At 43.7% G+C, this 13,026-nt stretch overlaps 1 protein-coding gene across 1 annotated transcript; it reads left to right on the forward strand.

The window, feature by feature from the left end:
* Nucleotides 1-6,318: 6,318 nt before the first annotated feature.
* Nucleotides 6,319-8,014, forward strand: TMEM174 (transmembrane protein 174). Its single transcript, XM_074932978.1, has 2 exons — nt 6,319-6,965; nt 7,912-8,014. Exons 1-2 carry the CDS (start codon nt 6,334-6,336, stop codon nt 8,012-8,014), a joined length of 735 nt encoding a protein of 244 aa, XP_074789079.1. The 5' UTR covers nt 6,319-6,333.
* Nucleotides 8,015-13,026: the final 5,012 nt, after the last annotated feature.

The following is a 13,026-nucleotide window of genomic DNA, read 5'->3' on the forward strand; positions in this document are numbered from 1 at the left end:
TAACAAACACGCTATAGCTCAATTTAGACCTTCTCTGGCCCTTACATAAGTATAATCCTTATGAAAATCAGTTTTAGCCAGCAGTTAAGAGCCCTAAATCAACACTTGAGGATAGTTAATAGGCTAACAGTTTAACTGTTGGTAATGACTGATTTCAGGGGGATTATGCTACTGTTATATATCGTCACTCATGGTTTATACAAGGAGTCCTTACTTTGTGTAAGTGAGTGCCACTCAGCAATGGTATCTTGCAGGTGCAGGCATTACTTATCAGCAAATGCAAGAGAGGCAGTTTCATGGAAACACATGCAACAGATGTTTTTAAGTGACACGGCACATGACAGACCCTTCAGAAATACAGCCCTCTTAGCTTCTCTGTCCCTGTGCTGCCCCTAAGTTAGCAGTAACTGCCTGTCCTTGGGATGGAATGACAACAGGTTCTGGTTCTATTTTGCAAATGTTTTGCACCTCTTCCCAAACTGAGGGATTTACTTGTAGCAGGTAAGGATAATTAACAGGAAGTGAGTTGCTGCTGACCTTTGCTTTGCGACTTGCTCTGAACCCTGTTTGAGAAAAACAGACCTGTTTCGGTGTCCAGAAGCAGCAGGTGGCAGAGCTACTGTTTAGGTTTGGTTCAGCATGGTGAATTTATCAGCATTAAAATATCTTGTGAGGGCCATCTCTGTCTTGTTCAGCTGAATCTCCAAACATCTGCACACTCTGGGACCTCAGCTACACCTCAACATGTCTTCTGTCACACTGAATTTCAGACAACCAGGCTGTAAAAGTGCTAGGCTTTGTATTAAGCACTCAAGTTCCTTCTTGTGCGTAGAGAAAGGTGATTGCATCGTGTTCTCTTTCTATGAACATGCCTCTCACCTGCTTTAGGGAGATGTTCAGGAGCTCCTGCATTTGGTGATTTATTTCTACCTCTGTGTTGATCCATCAACCATGTTAGAGCAGCTCTTTGTGCAGCAACACAAAACCAAACCAGCCACTGAGAGAGGTATATTTAGCCAGTAACGGAGTTGAGGGTCTTATGCATGCAGAGTACTGAGCAAACACAGAACAGAGAGGGATTTAGTATGTGGGAGCTGATTAAACTAGCATGACTTAGCCATGGTAAATGTTTATGTGAAGAAATGGGATCCACAAAATCCAGCAGACATTTTGTCCTCTGGAGTGTTTTTTACCTAGTGGATTTTTCAGATAATGGTGTTCTTTGAATGCCTGCTGTAATCCAAGCTGTGGTTTACCATGTTCTGATTTTTCGTAAAGTTTTAGTTACTAACCTTATTTTTAACAGTGGTGCCCACTGCCCCGTGTGCTTCATGCACCCAAAGCCTCGGGCACATCAAAGGATCTTGTCTTTTTCTCTGGATTTGTCGTGCTATTATATAGCAAGTGTAGCAGCTGGGATATTTTACCTAAAAAATCCCATGTAAACAAAGACCTGTGGTGGCTTTGTACTGTTGTTTGAATTACAAATGAACATTCATTTGCTGAAGAGGTTAAACATCAAAAAGCATTTAACAAATCTTGAAATATGTCACCATCTTAAAAAAAATACAGTCACATCGGATTGCTAACTGTAAAGGTATTAGCCCTCTGTGCTGCTTGCAATTTGCTCAATCAGTTGTTCCCAAGATGTACCCAAGAGACCAATCAAGTAGAATATATTGACTCTGAGCTGTGGAACTGAAATATGAGCTTTTTGGTTTTCTTCAAGGTTATTGTGCTTTGATATTCTCTTGCAGTCTGCAGTGTGGACCACTTTATTTCTAAAAAAGCTGCCTGTATGGAAATCATGCTTTAGAAAGCTGCTGCCCTGACTCAGTCAGCCCCTGAATTTTCTGGGAAGGGTAGTTGTTATTTACCTATGAAAATGAGGATTGAAAACAGAATTTCTCTCTATCATTTTAGGTGCTTAGGAAATTGTTTAATGTAAAGCTGTATTATCATCTTCTATTTCTGACTTGGATAATCATTCGTTGCGAACTCAGTGGATGTGTGGGGTGCATGTCCATAACGTGCTCAGTAGTGAGAGACCTAACATAGCCAGGGCAACAGTATTTGCTTAGTGTGTTATCCAAGTCTGTTTCAGCAAGGTCAGAAAACGTAAGAAACTGGCAGATCTGTCTTCACCACTAAAGACTACCACTCAGTGAACAGGTTTAGTGGGAGGAATTTTTGATGTGGGGATTAGGGGTGAAATATCTGTATTAGAAAGGAAGCAACACCTTGTAAAACTATAAAAGTAGCTTAAAATAATACAGAACAGCATTTTTATAGAGGAAGTGAGATACTTTACTGTCACACTAATGGTGCTATAACCCCCTTTCTGCTCTAAGGTTAGCTTAAGTGCTTGACATACAAATGCTAGGGAGCAAATCAAGTTGGTTACTGATTCACACTTAAACAGGCAAAGTGGGAGGTAAGGATTGCTTATCCTCTGTAAGTGAAGTTAAGGCCTCTCTTCCTTGCTGCATGCGCTGACATTGCTCGGCTTCTAACTGCAACACTACAATCCTTTGGAGAAGGATTCAGGAAAATATAAATGGATGCCTCTTCTTCCCTAGGAGAAGTCTTTCTTCCTGCATCACCAACAGCTAAAAAAAAAAAAAAAAAAAAAAAAAAATGAAAGCTAACCAACTCATCTGAAAAACTGAGATTGCACATATATCTGCAGTGGTGCTGTGTTTTTAGGATAGCAGGTCTCACTGGATCACACTCACCATCCTTGCCTTTTGTGTTTGGCAGCACCGTATCCATCTATTTCTTTTCCATCCTCTCTCTAGAGTCATGGCTCATGGGGCATTTCTGTGTCCAGGCAGACATTTTTGCCAATATCTCCACATTTCTGCAGTGAACATGCCAGCCTTCAACTAGATAGCTGCTCCTCCCTCTATCACACATACATGTATCTGGATAATTAGGTATGGGAATACCTTTAATTTGGTGTACCTGTTGACAAGACAACATTCCCTGGGAGCATATAAAACCACTTTGCAGGTAAATGCAGTTGTGGGCAGCTGGCTGAACCTGCTCCTCGCAGCTTCTTTATGCTTTGAGGCTGGCAGTGCAGCAGTACAGGGCCCCAGGGTGCAAGTCCCACTCATGGTGGTTCTTTAGGTACTGCCTTTATACATTTCAAGTTGACATAGCGCTTAGGGATATGGCGTAATCGGGAACTGTCAGTGTTAGGTTAGTGGTTGGACTGGGTGATCTTCAAGGTCTTTTCCAACCTGGATGATTCTGTGTTTTCCTCCGAAGGTGCCACATGCAGTCGCCTTCCTCTTAGGAAAAAGTTTTAGTCAAATTATTGACTCCTTACCCTGACATTGAATGTTTAATTAAAGAGTGGTACTTTGTATCTACTCTTTTTAAAACCAATCAGTCTGCAATACGATAGTATAATTTTCTTCTATATGGCACCTTCTGCACGTTCTATGACTAAGTCCCTGACTATATTACAGGCATGTAAGGAAATAAAACCTCACTACAACAGGCTGATAATGTGAACAACTATGTAAAAATTAAGTGAAGGCCTGCCAGTATTTAATAGGATGACTCTCTGAACAGGTTAGAGAACTGAGGAGATGGAGAGCATTACAGAAAACTAGCTTCCAGCAGCAAGCACTGCAGGGAAAGTCTGCATTTATGATAGAAAATTATGTAGAGGAACAGAGAGCAAGGCAGTGCTTGTGTTCAGGGGAAAGGTCTGGAGCAGATGGTAACAAAACTGTATTGAGATCTGAAGACAGCACCTATCCTGAAAACCTCCCTCTGACCAATTCCTTAGGTTTCACAAAACTGTTTTCATTTATTAAGGAGTTATTGCAGGTAAATGGGGGTGCATTTAGTAAACCAGCATCTTTAAGTGAGTTCCTAGAACATACACTTACTTAGCAAAGGAAATTACTGGCGTTAAAAAAATCAATGTGATCCAGTAATCTCTTAAGACCTTGACAGCTGCATGAATGCAGCATTGCCACTGTCTGGGGAAATGATGGGAGAAATGTGCGGAGTCTTAGGGGAAATTGTATCTTACAAAGAGAGGGCAGTTTACAGGGAAAGGTGTAATTTTTATTTAGATGGTACTGCATCAAACAGAAACTGTTTACCATCCCATTTTCAAAGTTCAAGTGACAAGTAGACTTGAAAGAAACTACCTGTATTCTCCAGCTCTACTGTGCACTTGCTCAACAACCATAAAGTCATGTCCTGGGTCAGAGGCAAAGAGTATCAGCCATGGGATGATGCAATACCCGACTTGGGAAACTCCGACTCCAACCAGCATTTAAGGGCCTTTGTGTAGGACCAAGGAAGTGCTCCAGCACAATCCTGTTGCAAATAGCAATTGCAGAGTTCTTGAATGAATTAAAGGAGTAAGGTGACACTACATCTGTATATACCATTAGTTAGACAGCTATTATGATATAATGCTGCTTTTAAAAGGTGTTGGAAAGCCTCTGGAAGATTCAGCAAACAGTGACAAGAATGATTCATGGTATGGAAAAACCTGACTTGCAGAGACCAGTAACAGAAGTTTTCCATTAAGTATACCAAATATAAGGTTAAAGATGACTTAGGTTTTGGCTCTAATTACCAATACAAGGACAACTTACCTAGTATTTCAGCACTTCCTAATTTAGTTGTCATCATACAGACCCACTGCATTGCAAGCCCTAACACTTTGCTCAAATGTTGCAGAGAGTCCTGACTAGACTTGGTGCGGGGGGAAGGGCTGATCTTGAGTGTACTTGTCAGAAAAATTGGTGGCACCCTCAGTAATAGAAGAGACATAATACGAATACTGACTTTGGAAACTTCCCAGACTTTTTTAAAGGAGTCCAGCACTAGTATTCCTAAAAGTCTATCTGCTAACAAATAAGAAAGACACATCAGCAACTAACTGTACTCAGCATCAGTTCTGAAGGCTCCAAATTCAGTGAGCAGCCCCTTCCAGAAGTAAGCTGTTGTCACACTGTGTGATATGAATGCACAGTAGACTAAAGGCACCTTTACTGATTTTGAAGGAGCAGTCTGAAAAGTGAGTTTTCTGGTTCTCGAGCTATTTTTATCTTACAAATCTCAGGATAAGCTTGCTTCCCCAGAGCTGCTGGTAGCAGAAAATAGCATTGTATGTTCTACCACCTGAGGAGTAATCTCTGTCCTAGGTGTACTCCCCTGCCATGCTAGTCAAAACAGATCGAGTAGTTGGAGATTTGTCCTCCTTAAGGAATTACACAAAGATGTTCTACCACAACCCTCCAACAGCAATTATTTTAGTCTGAAACTGTGAGGAAACAGAAAATCTCAACATTCAAATAATCTGTCTATTTAATATATGGGACTATGTTCAGCAGAACAATTCATTGTGATGTAAAAAAAAATATTCTAGGTACTTCTGCATACAGGGTAAAATCCCAGGTTTAACATCACAGGAGATGTTTTTCTCATTAGTGGTGCACTATTCAGGGTATGTGGGCTTTACTCAGTATAAACTTTGAGGAAGAGGTGGAGGTCCCACAACAAAATTGTTCACAATTAAGGAAGAATTACAGAGCAATTATGCTACCTTCAAACAGCTGGAAAGCTTTGGCTGACTTGAAATAACTTTTCTCTCACAACCACCAGCTCTCCCAGGCTGCTCAGCACTCATCACCCTGTTGTCGCTTACTCTCCCACCCACCCACTGCTCCCCCTTGGCAAAATATCAGAAAGCCTACTTTGATATTTTTTAAACCACAGAAGCTCTGGACTGCAGAACGAGCTGCAACAGAGGTCCAGGCGTGACTATAAATGTCATGCTTCAGAGAACTGCAAAGCACTCCCAGCAATGGCCACACATTTTCCCAAAACTCTGGGTTGGTGGCATGATGGCCCAAGGAGAGCAAATCACTGCACTGCTGTTGAGTAAACGTATGCTGTCCATATGTTGGATGCATCAGCTGGCAGGCAGGGCGCCTTGGAAAAGCTGCGGTGGCTGCAGCTTCCTTTTTCTCCCATCTGGCATGGGCATAGCAAGGAAGTATCTGTGGGTGCCAAATTAAAGACGAGGATAAACAAAGAGATAAGCAGCCATGCAAGGGTTGAAGCCATTTCGGAAGTGATGGTGGTAATTCAAGAAGTCTTTAGTGATCACTTCAGGCTTCACTTCCCAGACCTTTATTCTTCTAAGCAAAGTTTATTCTTTCACGTGACAGACTCTGTTAACCATACACACACAAAGTTCATGTATAACTAACCCAAACCTTTGACTTTAAATGCTCTGCCAAGTCCCTTACAAGACCCCTTTCTCCTGAGGCGGAAGATACGTTATACTCAGTAATGGAGCAGAACAACAACAATGTAGAGGATTTCTCCTTGAATGTCTTTTCTGTCACTCCTTATCAGGCAAACAGATCCGATGCCCTGGTGTCAGATGGGGATAAAGCTGGCACCACTTTGCTCTTTTCAGGTGTGTTTTTGGGACTGGTGGGGATCACTTTCACTGTGATGGGATGGATAAAATATGATGGCATTACTCACCTGGAGTGGACTCAGTTACTAGGGCCTATTCTGCTATCTGTTGGGGTGACTTTTATTCTGATTGCTGTTTGTAAATTTAACATGCTTACATGCAAGCCCTGTAAAGAAAGAGAGGAAAATACATCAGACCTCGACCAGACTGCAAGTGGACAGTCCTTTGTCTTCACCGGCATTAACCAGCCTATAACTTTTCATGGCGCCACAGTGGTACAGTACATCCCTCCGCCATACCCAGCCCAGGAAGGTATTGCTGTGAATCCTGGCTACCTTCACCCAGTGCTCAGCTGCTGTGGTGCTGTCTCCTCCAGCACCTCACCGATTCCCACCCCAGGCTCTGCTCGCTTCTGCCCTGCCTACACCCTGGATAACCCAGCTTTTACTGGAGACGAGAACTACGCTATTTATCCTGCAGAAAATACCAGGAATCGGAGGTACATCTTCTGAGATGCCATAGTGTGTTTGGACACAGGCTTCTGAGTATTTTAAGTGTTATGTATGATTTCAAAGGAAAAAAAGATAGTCCAGGGTGTTATTCTTCTTCACATTTTTTTTCTTTGTTAAGAGTATTTCTTGAGTAAAGACTATGGAGACAAACTTTTTATGGAAAGCATTTTTATCCAAATTAGATTCATTTGTGAATGCCTTTCAATTTTCAGTCTACTAAATCTCTTGCTATTTTTGAAGATGTTAGTATATATGCTCCTGCCCTTGGGGTTTTTTTTTATGCTTATCTTACTACCTTTAGACTGTTGACCAGAAGGTTGTTATATGTACAGCCAGAGGCTTCAACTCAAACACAATCACAACACCTGAGTCAGCACAAAACCAGCGTTTTTATGACAATGCAATTGGTTTGGTACCAGATGCTCTCCCTCCTGATTACGCCTGGTCACAACATGCTCCTCTCCCACTGTAGCAACCTTCCAGCCCTTACTTTTTTCCTAGTTTGGGGGCATAAACAAGGTTGCTGATATTATAGAGCAGTATGAACTGCTTTAATCAGACACAAAATAATTTTATGTAGTTCTTTCCTCTAAGAAAAAAATATTGTGATTATAAGAATTACTCATAATTATATCATTCCATCACTTTTAGTTGATTTATCAAAGTCTGTTTGAAAAACTGCTGATCTATCGTTCTCAGCAACATGTGTGACAGGCATAGGCAGCATGAAAACAAAGGTCAGCTCCTGACACGCTTCACAAAAAAAGCACAGCAAATGGTTGAATTCTAGTAAAACTTCATCTTGTTGCATTTTCTCAAGAAATCAGGAAACGCTTTGCCCAGATAAGTCTGACAGGATGCAGCACTGACAGCTACTTGCATGCTTTGTGTTTGCTAAATACTTTTTGAGCCTGCCCCTCTTCGTATTTTCAGGTTAGAGGACAGTTCTGATGAGCCAGAAGAACTGCTGGAAGACTACACCTGTGATGACTTGTCACCTCCACGTTATGAGGAAATATACCCACTGTCTTCATAAAATAACCATAGACAACAGATGACAATTCTAAGAGACTCCAGATTTTTAACCCCCAGGAATCTTTTCTTTAAATACTTCCATGATAAGCAAGTGTGAGCAAGATCTCGGTACTGATATACAGTTCAGCATCACTGAAGATTTTTATCGATCCCTTCTTTTTCTCCAACAAAATTCATTAGCCCTTTGCTATGCAGCTTAATAGTAGAATTGTTAATTATTTAATAGCAAAACTATTAAACTCAAGGATCTAAATCAACATTAGTGTTCCCCAACAAGAAGCCTGATTTTCAGACTTGCTGAAACCAGTGTGAACTGTGAATACACAAGATGTTTGTGGAAGGTGATGATTGCTCCTAGACATTCAGCATTATTAGAAACCGCTTGATTTATTCTTGATATATTTTCCCTCTTGATTGGGAAGCTTCAGAAGTGCTCAAGTGTCTGATCCATGAATGTTCCAATATGTCTTAATTCTCTCTGATTCTTTAGACTAGCTCACTCATTAATAAGTCCAGTCTACAGATTAGACTTCCTCTGTTTGGTTCACCTGTACAACCCTGTAGGCATTTTTGGAGCACCCTGCTTGAACCAGAACATCTCAGGACAGAGAAAATACAAATAGTGACCTCTGCCTGTTTTCACAAAGACTTCTAAGAGATCCTTCAGACATCAAATTCAGTTCCCTTCCCCACTTGATGGGATACAAAGCACTGTCTCCCACCAGGAGTCTTAACAACTACTAGGTCAATGTCCCTAAAGAAAATGTCACCTTTCTGAAGCCTTGACAGAGGAGTGTGGCTCTACCAATTTTAAAGGCTTTAACAATCACAACTTCTTCCTGCTGCACCTTCACTCTATGAGAGAGCTGTAGGGGAACACCTCCTGAGGTTCCTTCTTGTTTGAGTGGGGTCCTAGGCACACAAATCATGCTGTACGTTCCCTCAGAGCATTCAGGTAACTACGGGCTGCAATGGACTTTCTAGTTCAGCTGTCAAGATCAATATGGTTCTAGGCATTGTATCAACAAATGGATTTACAGCCATGTCTAATAAAGAATGAGGTGCATAAACTCCGAAATCTTGCAATCCAGAATGGAGGTCCCAAAATGCTGTGCTCAGAAGCTGTCTAAGTACCAGAGCTATCACAATGCACTGAGTCATTTCATTTTTATTTTGTATTTCCACATAGGCTTCAAATTCTGCTTTTCAGTATGTCTGGAAGTGTCCTGACACAGCTGGACCAAATCAATATCTCCCCATGAAGGATCCCATCAGCTTTGCCTATCTCCCTCAAAAGGCTCAAACCAAAAGCTCTTCTCAGCTCACACCTGCTGGAACAGGCACCACACAAAATCTAGAGGGCAATTGTCACCATCCAAAGCAACCGAGCAATGTGCTGCTGGTGTATCTGTGGGTCAGTCTCCTGACCTGGAAAGCATGGCTAAAGGTCCATTGTGGAATGCATGAACTTTCTCTTACTTGTCAATACAGCCATTTCAGCTCCTGTCATTTGTCATCAATCTATGATTCATCTCATTGATCTCATTCCTGAGGACTGGGGAAGCCTGGTGTTGAGCACAGGCAAGCGGTACAGGATGTACCTGACAGCTGGAAGTAACTGAGTGTCCATGCAGCCTCACTAGCAATCAGGAGATGTAGCTCTGGATGGAGAGACACATTCAGAACAGTGTCCAGTTGTTGGGAGCTGCAGGAGCGCACTGTCCTCACTGTTCTGTATACTTAGAGTGTGCCAAGAAATGAAGCATTTTTGGAAGGGCACAAGACAACCACTGTGCTCCACAGTGATGGACATGACAGTGACAGAGGTCATATTTAGGATACAACATTTAAACCAACTCAAAGCTGGATTAGCAATTGCAGCAGCAGCTGCTGGACAGTGACTACAAACTATGTTAGAGGTTTTTCTCACTAGAGAAATATGGAGCATGCTGTTCTTCAGCAGCCATGGCCTGGTGTTAGCAGGTAGGCATGTGTAGTTGGAGAAAGGCGGGCACTCCATGTTCAGCATGATCTCTGCAAACTGAGTGAGAGAACAGAAGGTCTAAGAATAAATGCAAGTTTCTTTTATGGAAATGTCTTGCTCCTCTTCCAGAATTTACATGGTAAATTTTACATTTGCTCAGCTTCCCTCCATAGGAGGAAACTGGAAGGTCCCAAATCCCCAGTTAGTTCCACATGGACAGATCCCTGCACTTAGCACATAGTTTGCTGACTCCAGCAGACACTGCAGGAGCACAGAGGTCAGGCTTGATGGATCCAATTGCAAGACCAGCGTCAAAATTTCTACCTGATCACCTTCCCCCACAACAAGAAAATTCCTTCATCCAGAAACCACAGACTTTTGCTGTTGCTCTTTTTTTTCTTGCCCCTCAAATACATAGCATAAGCATGTTTCATGGGGAAATCATAGCTTTATTTTTATGACATCAAATCATAATGTCAGGGTAAATACAAGTCCAGAAGGTTGTGCTGTAGACTCTGTATTGGTTTTAAAGTTTACTTCTGTAGACACTAAGTTCATTGGGTTTCTCTTCACAGAGAAGGCTGAATAAATAAAATTAAATAACTACTTATTAAAATGATAAGATGAATTCTGTCTGAATTCTGTAGGAGTCTTTTCAAGCTGCACAGGTATTTGAGAAGCTTCAGTCTGATGACATTTCCTTGATGTATTGATTGCTGATTATTATGTTTAAGAATAGAGCAGTATTCTATGAAGGCTTTCTTCTTCCTCTTCCTTCCATCATCTACTTTCATCCTTTTTTCTATTTTAACATTTTTAAGTCTTTAGGGTTTTTTTGCTTTTTGCTACTGTATTCTCAGTGATATAATCATCACATGAATTTACCTCTCAGCATTATGATCTCTTTCTGCCCTGTGATAAGTGAAAGAACAAACCTATTTGACCAGACCTTCAGCTAAGGTGAACTGACACAGCTCTGCTGGATTATACTGATTTAACTCCACAGAGCACCTGGAAGACTGTATTTGAGATTTTGTTCGATCCATTTTTCATTTAAACTAGTGCTCTTTAAGCAAAAATAACCTTCTCCCAATTGCCTGCAATGCTACTGCAGACCTGCAGAACGATGCCTTATTATCGTTAGAAGCATCTCAAATTCTAGCCATGGCAACAGAACGTTGTATGTGAGTATTCAACTATGTAACACTGGATGGGTTATTGTGATTTTTCCTAATATGACTCCATTTATGAGATTTTGACCATATGCTGGTTAACATATGAAATCGGTACAGACATGTCTATTGATATGAAGCTGGGCATGATCTGCTTGTTGCAGTAAAAATTCTGCACAGAGCTGCTCTGAGAGTGAGAAGCTGTTTCAAGACACTAAATGCCTCATGCCAAATGCAGCTTTTGGGTGCGAATTTCTTCTCAGATAAACCTTAAGTCTGCTTTCTAACATCCATCCTGACATATCTGTGAGGAAGTACGGGAGGTACAGGAGCCAAGGTTTGCTTCGCTTTGGTCTTGCAGCACTCTCTCACAAAATCCTGGTTTCACCAGAGGTGCCGGTTTCTGCCGCTGATGCTCCAGTGCACGTGCCCAAGCAGAAAGCCCGAACTAGCTGGTGTTCAGAAGTTGTAGCGCTGAAATCCCTCGGAGAGTTGTTTTTAAACTGAATCGGGATTTAGGAAACTGGAGTTTCGGGAAAAGAATAAACCTGTAAGTAGGGCTTGTTCCTTTCCAGAGAGCCCTATGGCGCAGGCGGCAGGCCTTCGGCGCCGCGGGATGCTCGGGGATGCTCCGCCGGCCCGCAGCTCCGCGCGGAGCCCGAGCCCCCGCTCTAACGGGCCCGCGCCGCTCTCCCCGGCCCCAGCCGGGCCACGGCCGAGCACGTTCCCCGCGGAAGCCGGCGGAGCGGTTGGGTTGGCCCGGCCCCGGCCCCGGCCCCGGCCCCGGCCCCGGCCCCGGCCACGCCCCGCCGCCGCCAGGGGGCGCCGCAGCGTCCCGGAGCTGCCGGCGGCGGTGGGCGGGGCCGTGGGCGGGGCCGTGCGCCCGCAGCCCCGGGCCGCGGCGCTGCTGTGCCGGGCGCCACGGCCGCATGGCGGCGCGGCGGGTCGCAGGGGCCGCCGGGCCCGCTTTGGCTCTCCCGCACAGGCTTGGACGCCGTTAACGCGATCGTGTGCCGCCCGACTCAGCGGGTGGCGAAGGTGCAGAGCCGGTACGCTTTAGCCTGCTGCCTTGCCGTATGCCCCCGGCTTTTGAGCCGGAGAGCTGACGGTTTTCTCCCGTGCTACGAATACTAAAGATGCCATTAAAAAGCACTCCGGGCTCCCCCACAACTGAGAGTTGGCTTGTTTGAGGCAAAAAATACGCGTAGTGAAAGACGCAGTGAAGTCACCATAAAACTGAGTATCCCTGCTTTCAGGAGGAGCGGACACCTGGAACGACTTCGGCTTGGGGAGAGATGCTGCACAGTGCACTCGATGCACCCTCCTCCTCATCCCTGTGACCTGATGGGGCAGACTTCTCTCTGCGTGAAGGAGCAGGGGGGAGTCCATGGATCGTTTGCGAAGAACGGGGGCATGCTCTTTGTATACAGCACAAAAGATAATTTGTGCCTGCCGCAAGTACCATTATTGGCTCCACCTTAGCTGTTAGAGTGAACAGACATCAGCAGGACGTGCTGAATATCGCTATTGCTACACCAAGTGCGCACCAGCGTGCCTGCCAGAGCAGCATACAGCACAGCCAGGTGGGACCTCATGGGCTGTGCCTGCATTAGCTAAGCAGCACTGATCAGCAGGAGCAGGAATGCAAAGAGAAACAGCAGGTGCAGAGAGCCTGGTGACCACATTCACTGCGTGCTGGGAGAGGTTTATACCACACTTGGTCCTGTGGACTGAATGCCAGTTAGCAGCTGAAACATACAAGTTGTTCTTCTAGGGTGCGCTTTCTGCTTCAACTTCATCCGATAGACACTATTCAGCTCACACCTGTGATGTGATGCAGTGCCAAGACTCAGAGGG

Source organism: Athene noctua, chromosome Z, assembly GCF_965140245.1.
Source record: "Athene noctua chromosome Z, bAthNoc1.hap1.1, whole genome shotgun sequence".
Taxonomy (NCBI): Eukaryota; Metazoa; Chordata; class Aves; order Strigiformes; family Strigidae; genus Athene; species Athene noctua.

Excerpts from the sequence above, each read along its gene's own strand:
- TMEM174 (XM_074932978.1), top strand. The coding sequence starts at position 6,334 with ATGGAGCAGAACAACAACAATGTAGAGGATTTCTCCTTGAATGTCTTT. Across the intron at positions 6,966-7,911 it reads GAAAATACCAGGAATCGGAG|GTTAGAGGACAGTTCTGATG; the intron begins GTACATCTTCTG and ends TCGTATTTTCAG.